The sequence below is a fragment of the Astatotilapia calliptera genome, chromosome 10 (genome assembly GCF_900246225.1).
Source record: "Astatotilapia calliptera chromosome 10, fAstCal1.2, whole genome shotgun sequence".
Lineage (NCBI taxonomy): Eukaryota > Metazoa > Chordata > Actinopteri > Cichliformes > Cichlidae > Astatotilapia > Astatotilapia calliptera.
In genome coordinates, this window is record NC_039311.1 from 8,775,736 (window position 1) to 8,791,854 (window position 16,119).

Consider the following 16,119-nt stretch of genomic DNA (forward strand, 5'->3'; position numbering starts at 1 on the left):
TGACGAGTTAAATGAATTAAGAATGCTTACAAGTGACTGTGCATATTGCAAACCTAGCAATATGAGATTAAAAAAATGGGAAAAATGTCAACAAGAAAGGTCTAAATATGAGGGGAAATGACCCAAAGTGCTATATGTAAAGGCTAACAGTCTTTTCTTAAAGTCTGCACAGTAGCACATAGTGCACAAACAGCACAATGATTAATTTGACTTTATTGCAAGACAGAAATAGCAGCAGCAGCCTCCAGTTAAGAGTCCTTGAATATAAAGGGAGGCCAGGCAGTACTGATAAGATTGTCTCATCTGGCTTGCAGGGGTAAAGTGCATTGTGCAGCCTGGGAAAAAAGAAAAAAAAATGGAAGGCAGGATGTGGCTACTATTAGGCAGGTAATGGGATCCATCTGAGATGCATTAGAATCAGTCAAACACAACCACACTTCAGTTCCATTCAAATGACTGTCACAATCACTTCAAATGCACACCTCCAGCATGTACTGTAGGTGACAAAAAAGTGTCTCTGGCTGTGGAGCAGCTCCTCTGAAGTTGTGCCAGGCTCAGGCACTTTCCTAATAGTGACGGCTGGGAGAGTGGCAGTGAGACTGATGTGCATGAGAGCTGTCAGCCTCTGCCCATAACAAATGCCACATCTCCACCGTGACAGAATGGAGACAGAAGGAAGGGACTGAGGTGGGAGGGAGAGGAGGTGTGGAGGTTACAGACAAAACCTGTGACCCAATTGTGGCCACACCAGCTGTTTCTCCTTCACTGCCTCCCAACCACCGCCTTCTCTGCAGACCACATCCTGCTAATTGGCGACATAGCATATATATATATAGACAGAGGAGTTGCTAAATAATATCAGTGAAATGGCCTGTTCCCAGTGAGAAAGAACATTCGCTGGTGCCTTAAGCTGAAGTTCTCTGATGATTGATAAGTGTTTCAAAACAGACTTCCCAGAAATATAAATGACTAGCTGCCCTGCCACCATGCTGGCTAATGTCCCCCTTGACATGCACATAGGCTGACAGACAGAAAGACGGACTGATGGCTGACTGACAGACTGACACACATACTGCCACCAAGATTCTATGAAGGGGAAACTGAATTAATTGGTTTTTCCTTCTGTGGATAAGTCTTTAGAGTGGTGTGTATGTGGCGATAATGGTAGGTTGCACTGACAGGCAGGTTATTTAATAAATCCTGGGGTGTGTAAGGCTGAAAGAAAGGACACACACAAAACAGAGAGAACCACTTTCTTTTTTTTGCTCTGTATCTTGTCTGCCATAGCCCCAAGTATCAACCTCTGATGTTCTTTTTTTTTTGTGCCGAAGGCACTCAAACGCGCTCGTACGCACACATATGTACGTGCACACGTATACGCACACGCAGCCCTAATCACGCACCCACATAAATACACTTAATCGCTGACACACTCACGCATGGCAAGAGCAGTACTGCTAACACATCCAAGCATGCACAAGTAGGCTATAAAAGCACACACAGAAACATGCACAAGATCTCGCTCAATCAGTCTGATTTGTTTGTTTCCTCCTAAGCATTTGAGGATTCCTCAAGGAGGGAAAAAACTTTGTATAATCAAGTCAATTATGTCATTCAATCAAGTCGAAAATCATTTCGAGCCCTTTCTCACATCCATTGATTGCAAAGTCGTGCTGAATATTTGCTTGCTGCGTTCTATTGTGCAAATAAGCCATCTTTATTTGGAATGGCAGGCCAGGCCACGGTGAGGTCTTCGATGCCACTTCCAACTGAAAAAAAGGGAGCAAAACAAAGTCCTTCACCTTGCTCACTGTCAGTCAAGAAACTAACAGTGGGCTTCATAGGGGAGAGCTGGTTGCATATTGTCTCTGAACAAGAAAAAAAATGCAGTTTCTATTAATTTCTAAGGCCTCTTTTGTCTCCGTCAGTACCGCGGTACATTATGTGCCCATGAAAAATCCATCTTCACTAAAATTGTTTAAACTCAAGGTCAAGTGCTGATGTTACAGGGACTGTATCAGCTGAAGGTGACCTTGACTGATGTGGATTATGACATGAGGGAAATGGATCTCTGCTCAGTGTGGGGAAATTATCTGTGAAATGCTGCCACTGTATCAAAGACTGTTTGTGTGTGTGTGTGTGTGTGTGTGTGTGTGTGTGTGTGTGTGTGTGTGTGTGTGTGTGTGTGTGTGTGTGTGTGCGTGTGTGTGTGTGTGTGCGTGTGTGCACGCGCGCGCGCATCTTTTAGAGTCAGCATGTGAGAGCGCTATATATACGTCCTTGTATAGATTGGTGTGCATATATGCCTCACTCATGGGTGGGGGGATTTGCGTGTGAGAACAGCACGAAGCAGCAGCATAAAGAAACAGACAGCTAAATACAAGGCTGTGCCAATGCCGTCACAATAGCCCGTTGAAACTTTATTTCCAATCCTGAGTTGTATTGGATTCTTATGTTATGCTATCACAGATAAAAAGAAAACATTATTTGTTTTTGTTCGGAGGTTTTTTTCCCTCTTTGTAGGGTGGTTTGGTCATGGCAGCTGGTTGTCACTGCTTGTTTGCTCTGTACGTAAAATACATGTTGCTGACCAGCCATGGTGCACTGCGTGAAGCTACTATATCTTCAGATGTTTGCCTGTCGAAACACATATTCATTTGTTCAACTGTAAAGATAAAGGGAAAAACCTGCCCTGCTGATTCCTCTTAAGGCTCAACGTTTGAGATAGCTATAAAGACTGAGATGCTGGTCAAGAGGTCAAAGTTACACCGGAGTTAATCCAACATTTAATGGGAATTGAGAAGCGTTAAAGTGCGGGCTATTGTGACAACACCACGCGCGATGATAAGAAAAAACAAGTCTTACCTTCCCAAACTGTTCAAAATACTGCTTCACGTCTTCCACTACTGTATTGGCTGACAAGCCACCCACAAATATTTTCTTTGTTCTTGTGACCATCTGGAAGGAAAAAGGGCGACAGGAGATGATTAGTGACAAAGCTTCAAATGCTTTGTGCAACACCTTTAATGAGACTTCATACACAGTAAGTGAGCAGCACCTGGGTTGGAGGATGTAACAGAGCAAAGACAGTGTGATGCTAAACAGGAATACATGCATTCACACAACGATTAAAAAAAAGTAGCACCAGTAAGATCACAAACACTTGAGCTTTTAGAAGGAAAAACAAAAATATTTTAGTCATGCGCCTTTTCTGCACAATTGCTTTTCGGACGGACGCGCAAATCAAATCAGATTGTGAGAGAATTAAAAATTTCATCCATTTCATCCTTAAAAGTTTGTTCATCTTACCAAAAATAAATAAATAAATAATTTATGGACTTTCCAAAAAAAAAAAAAAAGAAAAACAATTAATGAGAGCTAGGAGATGGAATCAGAGTGCATTAAAGCCTCATTTAGCTTCAAACAGCGAGAATATTAAGGATTATTACCCACAGTATCAAAAAGGGCACAAACATCTGCTGCCGACTACATGCTAAATTTAGGAAGACAATTTAAGAGGGAATCACGGCAACAATTCAACATCAGCATGAGTGTAAAATCTTTTTTTTTTTTTTTCACGCACACAAGGCTGCACCAATTAAAAATTAGCTGGTAAACTAAATGAAGTGATATTTATGTAGCAATATTTCTCAACACACCAAGTGTTTTCATAAACTCACAACCCCTTAACATCTAACAAATTAAACCGTATTAAAGGGTCTGTGTTATTTGTATTTTCTCTTTTAAGTGCAGGATATGATGTTATTATGATTAATGCTTTGGCCTCATCTGACTCTGCAACGAGAGGCTGCCTCTAACACTGTAGGGAGAAGGACTTTCACCTCAGACTGTTTCAGTGGTGATCACATTGCAGCTTATTATCTGATCCAGTCCTCGCTAGTAGCTCTACCTTTTAATGGTACAAAGAGAATGCTAAACGTATTTTTATTATGATCATGAAAATTCGCAATTATGCTGGTTATGGCATTAGTGAGGTCAATTAATCATCAACTTTGGAAACATCACTTGTTAATCTATCTATTGCCAAATGCGGTAGCACAGTGTTGATCGAGCTCTATGGCCCACTGCTGAGAGTAATGCAATATTTATCAATGCCCGGTATTATCACCCATGTCTGTGGTAACTTTCCCGGAAGAAAAAAAGGGAAAAAAAGAAGCTGTATTTAGTTGCTGCTAATGCGATCAGAACATTTCCTTCTGCTGCAGCTTCACATTAAAAGCATCTACAGTAAGTGGCGAAACACAAATGGCCTTTTTTATGAAGTAGTCACCGCAAATGTAGTGTCTATCAGTGAGTGTTGCACTAAAGGCTATCATTCATCAAATATGCATCGACAAAACAAGACAGTGGTCATTTTCAGCATCTTCCCGCAGTTTGAAATACGGCAGGCGCTAATGGAACAAAGAAGGAGCAGCCACAGTGAGCTGCAGGCACCAGGCTGCACATCCTCAACTACTGACAGAGATAAGTCACGTTCCCTTTCGCTGTGCCCTACTATGTCCACAGTTATGCTACGTAAGACATAGTTTATGGGAAAAAATACATGTGTTGCTTGACTTGAAATTACAAGGGTTTTGTATGATGCCTCCTACTTTCTGAAACCAGTATAATTAAACCATGTTGGTCAGGAGTCACATCTAATTATACTCACTGGCCACTTTATTAGGTATAACCGCTAATTGCTCATTATTGCAACTATTTCATCAGCTAATCACATGGCAGCAGCTCAGTGAATTTAGCCATGTAGACAAGATCATTATGACCTGTTTACTTCAAACTGAGCATCAGAATGGGCAAGAAAGGTGATTTAAATGTCTTTGAATGTGGCATGGTTGTTGGTGCCAGATAGGAAACAACCAGACTTTATAGAGAATGGGTAAAAAAAAAAACAGAGACTAGCAAGTGATCAGTAGTTCAGAAAAGAATTGCCAGACTGCTTCAAGCTAATAGGAAGGCAACAGTAACTCAAGTAACCCCTAGTTACAACCGAGGTATGCAGAAGAGCATCTCTGATCACACAGCCTGTGAAATGGGCTACAGCAACAGAAGACCACACTGGGTGCCACTCCTGTCAGCTAATAAAAGGAAACGGAGGCTACAGTTCCCACCGTTCCCCAACAGTGCACAGCAGAAAACTGGAAAAAATGTTGTCTGATCTGATGAGTCTCGATTTCTGCTGTGATACTAAGACGGCAGGATCACAATTTGGCTAACAACTAAACAAGATGAAAACATCCCAACTTGTATCAAAGGGTCAGGCTACTGGTGGTATAAAGGTGTGGGGGATATTTACTTGGCACATTTTGGGCCCCTTAGTGTAAACTGATCATGGTTTAAACCCCAAAACCTGCTGCTTATCATGTCCATTCTTGTAAGACTTGGCTTAGTTTGCTCATATTCAGCTGATTTTCATCTCGAACTGGTTACCTGAACCTGACAGTGAGTTCACTGTACTCAAATGGCTTTCACAGTCACCCGATCTCAATCTAATAGAGCACCTTCAGGATATAATAGAACAGGAGATTTGCGTCATAGATGTGGAGCTGACAAATCTGTATTGCGTGACGCTATCATATACACAAACTAACCACGCCTTTACAATGTGTACTCCACACACAGTTTGGGCTTCTAGTGAGGGGCAAAAGTCCCCAACAGAACACAAGACAAAAATAGAGAGTCATTCGGAAATAGAATTTGCCAATAATACAATTGTAAATCAATTATCTTGTTAGGAATCCAAAGTCCGAGCTAAAAATATTTATAAACTGCCCTACATTACCTATGTGAAGAGGAAGAATGACGAGCTAGTGGAATGAAAGTCTGACCTAATTTTGGAACAAATAGGGACACATTGAGAAGAAAAGTTGAGCCCTTGACCCCAGAGTGAAAGGATCCAGTGGCTCTGGTTTGGAGGAAAGGATCACTGCAATTAAATACAAACTATCCATCCATCCTCTTTTCTGTCCCAAGGCAATAAAGAGTTTTTCTGTTTTGACATGTATGATGATGTTGGAAATCCTGCCGTGAAATTGCAGTACCTTCTTCTGCTTCTTCACCCAAACAACAGTCAGTGTTTTTCCTTATTCTTGAACATAGGGCATAGATTTTTGAACAGGTGCTGTCAACCACCACGATCAAAACCCAAAATGAAGGAATATGTTTTGGAAAAACTGTGCTCAAGCCCTCCAGTAGAGCTCCAGAGATTGGAGAATCAATACCAAAGCACACTGAAGCTGTTCTCTTTGTATATGCTGGCCCAACACCTTACTAAGACATGGTAGGTTTTTACTTTAACTTATGATGCATCTTATAAGGTCAGCTTGTTTTTCTTGTACCAGTTTGGCCTGTGCAAACAGAGAAAGAACAAGATTACTGTACTTTGAAGAAGACCACATTAACCCAAACAAAATATTTACTGTCTCTGTAAAGTACTAAACCCATTCTACAGATTGAAAACGCGCTGATACGATGTGGTATATAATGATTTTTGATGCACCGCTCTGTAATCTAACTGGCAAAACAAACAAATAAAAAAAAAAAAAGAGGCAGAAAACGCAGTGGAGAAAGTCACGGCTCTGATCTCTCTCGGCTCGCCTAAATCAAACAGAAATAAATGATGGGGGCTGGATAAACATACTCTGGAGATGCCCGGCAAACAATCAAGAAAGCTGAAAGAGTCTACCTTGATCAAAATGCTGACCGAAACACTTTCCATCTATGAAAGAGGCTTAACACTGAGAAAAAAAGAAGTGACATTCAACTAGAGCTGAAGAACCATCTGTCAAGTGCTTTCCAGGTGCACACAGTCTCACAGGCACATAGCCTGCACATATGCACACAGCCTCCCACACATGGGTCCTCTCCTACAGTTAGCTTCTTTTTCATGAATTTTGCGCAAGTGATTTTTAAAAAAAATATTGTTTTATCATACAACTCAATTAATCCAACTACAAAACAAAAAAAGGGAAAAGAAATGAAGTCATTTCCCAGTTTTAACTCTAATTTAAAGGTGAAGAAGGGAAAAGAGCTCAGCGCACAGCATCTTCTTTAGGCCTGGGGATGCCGCCAAGATGAACAAATAACCAGAAAAAAAGTAACCACAAGAGGCCGGGGCTGACACTGCACGCTCAACCAGTAAAAATGTAATCAGCGATGTTTTATTACACTGACAAGAGCAACGAGTCTCACTCAGCGCTTCATCAACTTCATGAGAATGTGCAATGGGCCACAGGTTTAAATATGCAAACACAGCTTGTGTAGTAATTAGTGATGGCACACAGGTGTCTAAATACTCTTGACCATCAATATTGCTGCAGATATCAGCCTGAACAATTCATAGAAAAACAAACAAATCAGTAAATCCAGTGTTTGACATGCTATAAAGCGAAATCTGAGTTCATCTGTGTGAGTTAAATCATCGTAAGTCAAGCTTTCCAAGATGGTATCTCTGTTAGTCCTTAGGTTAAATTGCTATTAGAAGGTTCGCGTGGTAAAGAGGTAGTACCAGCCAAATTATGCATACTAACATGCAGTGTCACCTAATGTCAACGTGGCAATGATCATCTCAAAGCACACCTGAGGATGAGAGAGTACAGCTTAGACTGAAGAAAGCCGAGTCAAGTCTAGCATTACAAAGCCGAGCCTGACATGCTGAGTCTGAGATGTCACCAGATCAGAGTAAAGGTAAAGATGCCACTCTTTTCTGGTGGGTTTTCCCTCGTGGTGATGAGAATATAAGAGTTGTTTTCTTTCCCTGCTTTCATTTAATACTTCTATTTGCTGCTCTGTAAAAACCTTTACAGGCTCTCAGTGAAGCTTGATGATGTTTCTTATTCACTGATTTGCAGCCCTTGACTACTGGCGGACATGCAAAGTATCAACTGACTAAATTAGGGTTATTCACTGGCCAAAACCCAGCAGCTGCATCATCTTCTGAACCCCTCCTCCTCCCAACATCATGCCTCGGGCCTCAGGGGTTATCAGCCTTGGACGCTGCCGCAGGCAACCCCCAGCCAGACAGCTGCTGATAAACTGGCTGTGCAAGCATTTATCAACATCACTCACTTTTATCATTGCCAATCTAGGTATAAAAAAACTAAAAACTAAAAATAAACAAGCCAATGTTCATGTCTGCTTGCCTCTCCACATCAGCTGTTTGTCCTGCTTTCCTTCTGGGCCACCCATTCCCCTGCTCATATTTCAGCCTCACTCCATCAGGCAGGAACTGGTCAAGTTTTCAGCCCTGTCTTCATACTCTGACATGTGTGCCCAATAGCTGATAGGATTGCTTGAGCCCTGGCACAACACAATTACTTTCTTTATTTCTCTCTCCATGGTGACAACAGGCATTAAGCCTCATAGCGCCAGAGCGGCAAAGTGAGTGAACTTATTGGAATCAACTGCGTTAGCTTATTTGTCTTTAAACATACACAGATCATAATGTAAGATGAAATTATATTGATTTCTTTTCCTTATCACACCAACTATCATATTAATTATACATTTGAAATGTAGGAAAGATATAAGTGACATAAGTGAACACAGCAGGGACGGAGCTGTACATCATAGTACTTTTAATGTTTGCAACCATTTTCAACGATATGCAAAGGGTTACAAGTGATCTCAATGTGTTTAGATAAAAGGTCTATAAATGGAGACGACTGTGTACTGTGGCTACTCTCCTGAGATGTGCGCCTCCAGCTAAAATCCCTCCAAAAGCACACCACAGAATCCCAGTGTAACATCCCTTAGCGCGTGAAGGGCACCTAGAAGCTCCATAATGCTACTGAAATGAAGAGCATGCAGCACTACGTGAAAAGGACACTACACACCAATATGAAGACCGCATCTAAACAGTGAACTTCCACAACAATACAATACAGAGCTACTGGGCTGTCTCTTTGTATACACCTTGCTTGCCATCATTTTAGGGGGAAATTAATTAGATTGATGAATGTATCTTACATTTAGGTTATCATATCAGGTTTGCTGAAAGAAGGACGAAAACTATCCTTCATCACGTTTGCACTAATAAGTGCACCCATGAGCTGCAATCGCAAATAAAACCGTGTTCGATGTCGTCAGACATATCATTACTGTACATTTCCTTAAAATATTGTCATATAATTGAGGCTATATCTGTTTTCCTACTAGCCTCATATATTTTGTATGTGCATATGTGTAATTTTGATGAATGAATCAGTTACCAGCATGTGTTATCTGACAATAGAGCTTGATAGATCCGCTACACGCCAATGTATTAGTATCAGCATTCATAACAGCCAATAAATGAAAAATAATGAAGAGATGGGAGAAACACCCTTCAACAATTTTCCACATCATTTGTCCACCAGAGGGCACTCTACAGCTTCCTTGTTGGCAAAAAGTGCTTGGAACCTAAACAGCAAACAGATGATTTGAGCAGTCGGACCATAATCCACGACTCATTGTGACAAGACCAGAGTTTATTTTTAAACTGCATTGTCATATTATCTGAATAAGGACTCAATAATAACTGAATATAATAAATGTTGGAGAAATGTGTTTGTGTTTTGTGTCGATATATCCGATATGCCAGATTTTTAAATACCGAAATATCATTATTTTATTGGTCTTAAAAAGATACTATATCTGATCGAATATAATTTACTGGTATATATTAGTAAAAATAAATAATTGCAATGAAACCAAGATGAATAAATTGAAAAATTTAAGTGTGAGTAAGTCACCAATTTAATTTGTACTTCTTGTTTCATTCCACAGTCCTTCTACAGTCTGCATTGTCTACTGACATTTAGAAGTTTCTGCTGGATTCTATCTAAATCTACCTCCTCACTCCTCAGAAATACAGACAGATGAAGTGAAAATGCCATTAACTGAGTTGATGACAACACATTATGTTACCTTAAGTGCAACAAAGCCTTCACACCAAGTATTACACTGAACATTTTGAGGGTTAGAGCAAGAGAAGAGGGAATTGTTATCGCCTGAGCTTTTGGGACATTGCCGTGTTTTGCAGTTAAGACAAGAATTAACGTAAACATACCAAAAAAAAAAAAAAAAAGAGTGTTGACATTGTTGATGTGAAATTGCCTAACTGATGAGTCTTTGCTTCTTCCATGCTTTTATAGCTGTTCCACTAGCAACTGGAGCACCAACGCTGACATGTGGCATAGTAAACAAGGAACAACACAGAATTGGGATTGTTGCAATCACAGTTCACAGTTGGGGTTTAACAGCACGTCTATTCATCTTGCACTGTTCAGTACAAGATGTCTGGTTTGCTAAAATATGTCCTCGGGTCAGCCTACCCTGCAATCCCGAAGTGTCAGAAGCCTTAGCAACATGCAGCATTTGAGCTCTTTAATTAGCCCAATTCTAATTTTAAAAGTAAAAGACTCATCTCTTCTTTTGTTTGTTTGTTTTCTTCTTCTGTACTGACACATAGTAAACCATAACTCCAAAGTCAACGCTCGCAACGAACAGTAAATTTTGTATCTCATCACGCTGATCGTGCTGTTGAGAAGTTTTCCTGCCATACTTGAGATACAAGGAGCAAACGTTGTTAACGATTGTCTTATTTTAGGATTTATCTTTTTAAAGCACAAAATGCATTTCTCGTTTCATAACAATTTACATAACTGCTGTTATTTTTCTAAAATATGTAGCAGGAGCATTAACATCGAGTCGATTGGATGAAATGACTTTGAAATTGCATCTAATTTGACACAGATCGTTTTACATGTTAACGAAGGAATTTTCTTAACTAAATCACAAACTATGCAATAACAGTCACGAAGAAACTGAAAATTCCCTGCGCTGCATTTAAAGCCATTTAAGTTCTGATCATTCCGGTCTGCCTGCAGTATTTTAAAAAGTCTTTTTCAACAACATTCAGTTCAAGCTGACACTTTTAAAAAATGGACCACACTTCAACCCAGTTTTCCTTTAACCCAATTTTTCAAACATTTAGTTATTTTCGCACATCCCTAAGAGACAGTAAGGAGAGTTATCAGCATGAATCAGAAAGTTCGTGTGTGCCTCTGCTTCGATGTGTTTCTAATTTCTTGAGTGTGCGAGGCTGTGCATGCGAAGGGCTACAACAATTACTGCCCTAGTGCATTTATCATGGTAATAGAAGGCGTGCCACAGATGAGAGGGAGACCAAAGGGGAAAAAAAGTAAAAAGCTTCTGGTGCACTCTTATCAACACCTGTTAGCAGTTTTAAACAAAGACAGACGGAACCAAATGACTAACCATATACCTCTAAGAACAGCATGACCTTTTCTGTGAGGTCATCAAGAAAAAAAATGGCAGAAGCTATCTCACTGTGCCTTCACTTTAGTAATGAGGACTAGCCCTGGACTATTTTAATATTTTTATAAGTTAGAAAGAGACTGGTTTTCATTTTGTAACTGTTGGGGGGGGGGGGTCACATAATGGAATCTCGATTTTAATAAAAAGCACAACTCAAATTGACAATATCAATCTTTTTTCAGAACTTTGCATTTAGATTGGCCCTCCAGTTAATCATATTTTTTTGGATATCAAACGGAGCATTTAAAATAGCAATCCTTCAACTGTAAATCACTGGAACACAACGTTTCATTGTCCAGGGTACTTCAATACATAAAAAAAAAGACTGTCATTGTCAATCCACATTTTATTTATTTATTTTTTAAAAAGCCGTTTTATTCACATGTAGTTTTCCAAAAGCACTTAAAACTGTTTTGTGTACTGCACTCTATGTATTTTTACTGTTATAACTTTAGTCTGAAGCCCAAAAAGCCTGAATTGATGCCAGTGTAGATGGAACATAGAGCTGGGCGATATGAGATTTTTTCATATCACGATATGTTTTTTTCATTTCAGGCGATAACGATATCTATCACGATATAAGCCAAATAACTATATTTGTAAGATTTAAATGTGCCGTTGCTCACAAGTAAAATGTGAAATAATCAGCAGCTTGTTTTTATTTAAATATTTATTTCCCGGGTAGATGTACTTAAGGAACATGAGACTTTTTCAGATAAATAAAGGCAAATATTGCAAACTACACAAAAGGCAGCCGCTAAAGCATTTAAGTTTCAAAATAGGACAAACGAAACAGACTAAATTGTCAATTCCACTTAGAAACAAAATATTAATTCTAAAAATAAATCTTAGTTTGTTTTACAGAAGAACAGACAAAACTGACTAACTTTTGTCAATATCAAATAAACTGAGAACTAAAAGGAAATTCTCAATCTCTCCTTGTTGTATAGCTGAGCTTTTCAAACAGTTTTAACAGTTACTTTAGTCTGACAAAAGCCGAAGGACGAATTAGCGCTTCCAGTCAGACACTGAGGCTACGTCCACACGTACACGGGTATTTTTGAAAACTGAGATTTTCCGTTTTCGTTTTAAAAAATAATCCCGTCCACACATAAAGGCAGAAATGAAGGAAAACGCTGCTATGAACATGCCAAAGCAGCAGGTGGCGCTAGATTCCTAACCGTGCAGAAATATTGGCCAATCAGAAGTCTAGAAGCCTCGGTGGGAAAAAGTAAACAAAGCTGGGGCATAGAAGCAGAACCGAGTCGTATGTGTGGAGGGACAGTAACTGTGTGTATACGGTATGTAAGCATTTAAACACTGCAGAGAGTAGAATTAACAGTAACAGTATTGTAGAAATTCATTTCACCGAAACAATAACGTGGCGCAGTGTGACGCATGCACCAGTTTATTGTATTTGCAGACTTGCTTTCGGCACAATTTACAGTGCACGCTACTCTGTTTTTTGTCAGACTTGAAATAGCCGAAATACCTTCACACTACGGAACTTCTATGGCTCTTCCGTTCGACAATCTCTCCGGCATTGGAACCATCATCTGTTTTCTCTTCGGTCACGCTCGGTTGATTTTTCTAGTCGGCACGCTCATTTCCTCCATTACGCGCTGGCTGCTTCCCAAACAAACACACGTGCGGCTTGGCACTTGTGCTGTACGTAACAAGTCACGCGACGTGACGCTGCGGCTGTGATTGGTTCGGCTCTGCGCTACTTAATTTGGATTGGCTGACCTTTTTTTTTTTTTTTTTTTTTAAGAGGACAAGAGCGGCGAGGTCTATCGCGATAGTTTAATTTCTCTATCGAGTAAAAGTTATATCGCGATACATATCGTTATCGTTCTATCGCCCAGCTCTAATGGAACATAACACAAACTTATGCTAAAGGCCAAGTGTATTACAAAAACCAATAGAATAATATTGGAATTGCATAATACAATATCAAATTCCATTCATCAGTTTGACAAAAGGGAGATTTATTTAGAATTAATATCTCTCCATCACAAGAGAAGAACTGGACAAACCTCCATGTCAACAAGAGAAGCCAAGCCAAGCCAATATACTAATGCATGATGCATCAACCACAGCCAAAAGCACCAAAACCAACCGGGTGTCTGAAAGAGGAATCCCCCAGCAAGTAAAACCCAAGAAGGTGTATTTGAAATAGCACTGGGACACCAGGCACACGTGTTGCTGCCACACTCAATTATTCTGCAAGGAGACCAACCCAACAAAAAGGGACGTGGAAGTGGGCTACAGAGGGTCTGGCAATCCTCAGTCCTCAATTGGACCCGCAGTGAATGCAACAGTACTTGACATTAAATTGAATGTTTATGTTTAATAAATTCTGAATTTGTGCAAAGTTCTCTTAATCACTTTTGTATGATACTCAATTAAAGGTTTTAGGAAAGCTAACTAGAAGTGATACATGCCATTCATAATCACCATTTTCCACTTGGAAACAAATATATTTTTTAATGTTTAAATTAAGAAATGAATTTACTTTTCTTTGCTGGAGGATAGGACTTGGCCACAGAGACGCACAAACACAAACACACAGTATAGGCAATAAAAACAAAGACAGTTTCCTCTCCTTAAACATGTTCTCTGACTCAAAAAAAAAAAAAAAGACAGAAAAAGCAACTTGGAACATATCTTTTAAGCCATACCGCACAAAGTCACTCAAGACCAGACTGTTTCACTGTGAAGACATATAATGACATTCTTTGTATCCACAGTAAGTGTAAACAATGTATCTCATTGCAAATCCTTTATAACATTTGGCTCCTGGTTTAAGTGTGCACTATAAAAGCAGGGGCTGCTACTGCTGCTGCGAGTGTCAAGGAAACCTGAATAGATAAGCCTGTAGCTAATATTGTAGTATCCAACATTATTGTTATTTGTGGAAAATTTAAGACTGCTACCTGTGGCAGCAAACACAATTCAAAGAGCCTTTGTGCTGCACCTACAAAAAAGCTATTAGTGTTTTGAACACGCACGCAAAACAAAGAATGCAATGGCAACGAGTGAACGTTATTAACTCTCCAAGTAGGATATGAGAGAAGATTAATATAGTGTGAAACAATATAAAAGTAGAGGAGAAGAAGGCAGAAAAAAAGTGCAACGTATTTATGCAAATCTTGACAATCCGGCTCTGATGTTTTAAGCATGTTGTCTTAAATTCTATTCAGAGAGGCGTGGCAATGACAGATGGCGACAAAGACAGGTAATATATTTACTGGAAAAATTGTAAGCTGATAACATTTATGGTGAGAAGAAGGGAGGAAAATAGTGTTTATTCGCACATTATTGATGGATGTCCTTGCCTTTTTTTCTAGCATGAAAATCGCCCCGTCTTTCAGCGCTTTAAAGCGCGAAAAAGGTTATTTAAAACTCTGCCATACTTTGAGTGCTGTTTTCATACTTTTTAATTCATAAAACACTCTAAAAACATATATCTAATGGATTAATTACCACATAAACCTATGTCAGTATTTGTGGGAATATTTACTGACTCGGTCACAGTTTAGAATGAGTGCAAAATTTGGCTTCCCTGCAGTTTATTTATTTACCAGGGTTTTTTAACTATGAGCACAGCTGCACTTTGCATTAAGTGCCATGAAGTCTAGTGTCTGATTGTTGTGATGCGTGTGGTGCATGTCTGGACAATTTTAGAGATTAGTATCCTTCTGCTGCACTTTGAATACTGATTGTAGAGATGGTGCGTTTGGGACTGCAAGCAACAGTCAAATGTCCTAATCTCAACAAAAACATCAGTGATTGAATAAGTTGGGAAAAATCCGTGTGGAAGATGTAGGGTCTAACTTGGAACTTAAACGGGACTGAAGCTGCTATGAGCTATTAACCCCCCCACATCTATGTTAAAGAAGAGGACACAGAAAGGTAATATAAATAAACGAGAGCTCCAGTGAAATAACTTCATAATACATTTTTATTGTGCATGTCTTTGTGTGTCTCTGTTGCTCATTGTTCCAATCCTAACTGTCCACTATGCGTGCAATAAAAACACCGCTGCAGATTTTACACTTGCTTTTCCCAGACGTAAAATTTCAGACTCAATTTCCTCTGCCACCGTGGTCAGTCTGCAGTGATGAATCAGGGGCAGCACCTATTTGCATAAATTTCCATATGTTGGTCCTCTGAGTAGAACTCCTTAAAACAGTTTTACAAGAAACTTGACATGCTGGCATCTTTTGTTGTTGTTGTTTTTCTTTTTAATTCAAAAAACTTGTTGTAGTATACTTATTTTGTCATGTTATCAAATCCACACCCTCTTTTGAAAGAGACTCCCTCATTGCTGCTAAAACACCCAATTCAAACAGTCTCTCTCAGTACACATAGTAAAGCCCTGACAATAATTCATTTATTGCTATATAATCCTTGGAAAGCAATCACTCTTTGCTTTATATGTGCATTTAACATATTTCTTTTTGTATTAATCTTATTTTATAATCTGTATAATCTTATTTCTAAATGTTATAACGTTACCGATTGATATTTCTGGTAATTCTACACATTTTTGTGTAAAAAAAAAAAGTGTAAAATAAAAGTCACCGATTTAAAATCTCGACAGCCTTCAAGATATGCACAAAACAAATTTCCCTAACATATCATTATGCATCATTATGCTACTTATCATTATTTTTTACTTTTGTTTAGCTAGTTATTCTGTGTCCCTTCCGAAAACAACTTACGCAGTGTCAACGCGTAATCGACAACCGTCTCTTTACTTCCTAAATTTTCCTTTAG

General features: G+C 39.3%; 1 protein-coding gene across 13 annotated transcripts in view; it reads right to left on the minus strand.

Moving 5' to 3' along the window:
* msi2b (musashi RNA-binding protein 2b) overlaps positions 1–16,119 on the minus strand; it is a 269,399-nt gene that overhangs the window by 178,817 nt on the left and 74,463 nt on the right. For all 13 annotated transcript variants that reach the window (XM_026182716.1, XM_026182715.1, XM_026182712.1 and 10 more), the window contains exon 6: positions 2,866–2,958. In XM_026182716.1, the coding sequence (XP_026038501.1) occupies positions 2,866–2,958 (93 nt within the window). The remainder of the gene's footprint in view (positions 1–2,865; positions 2,959–16,119) is intronic.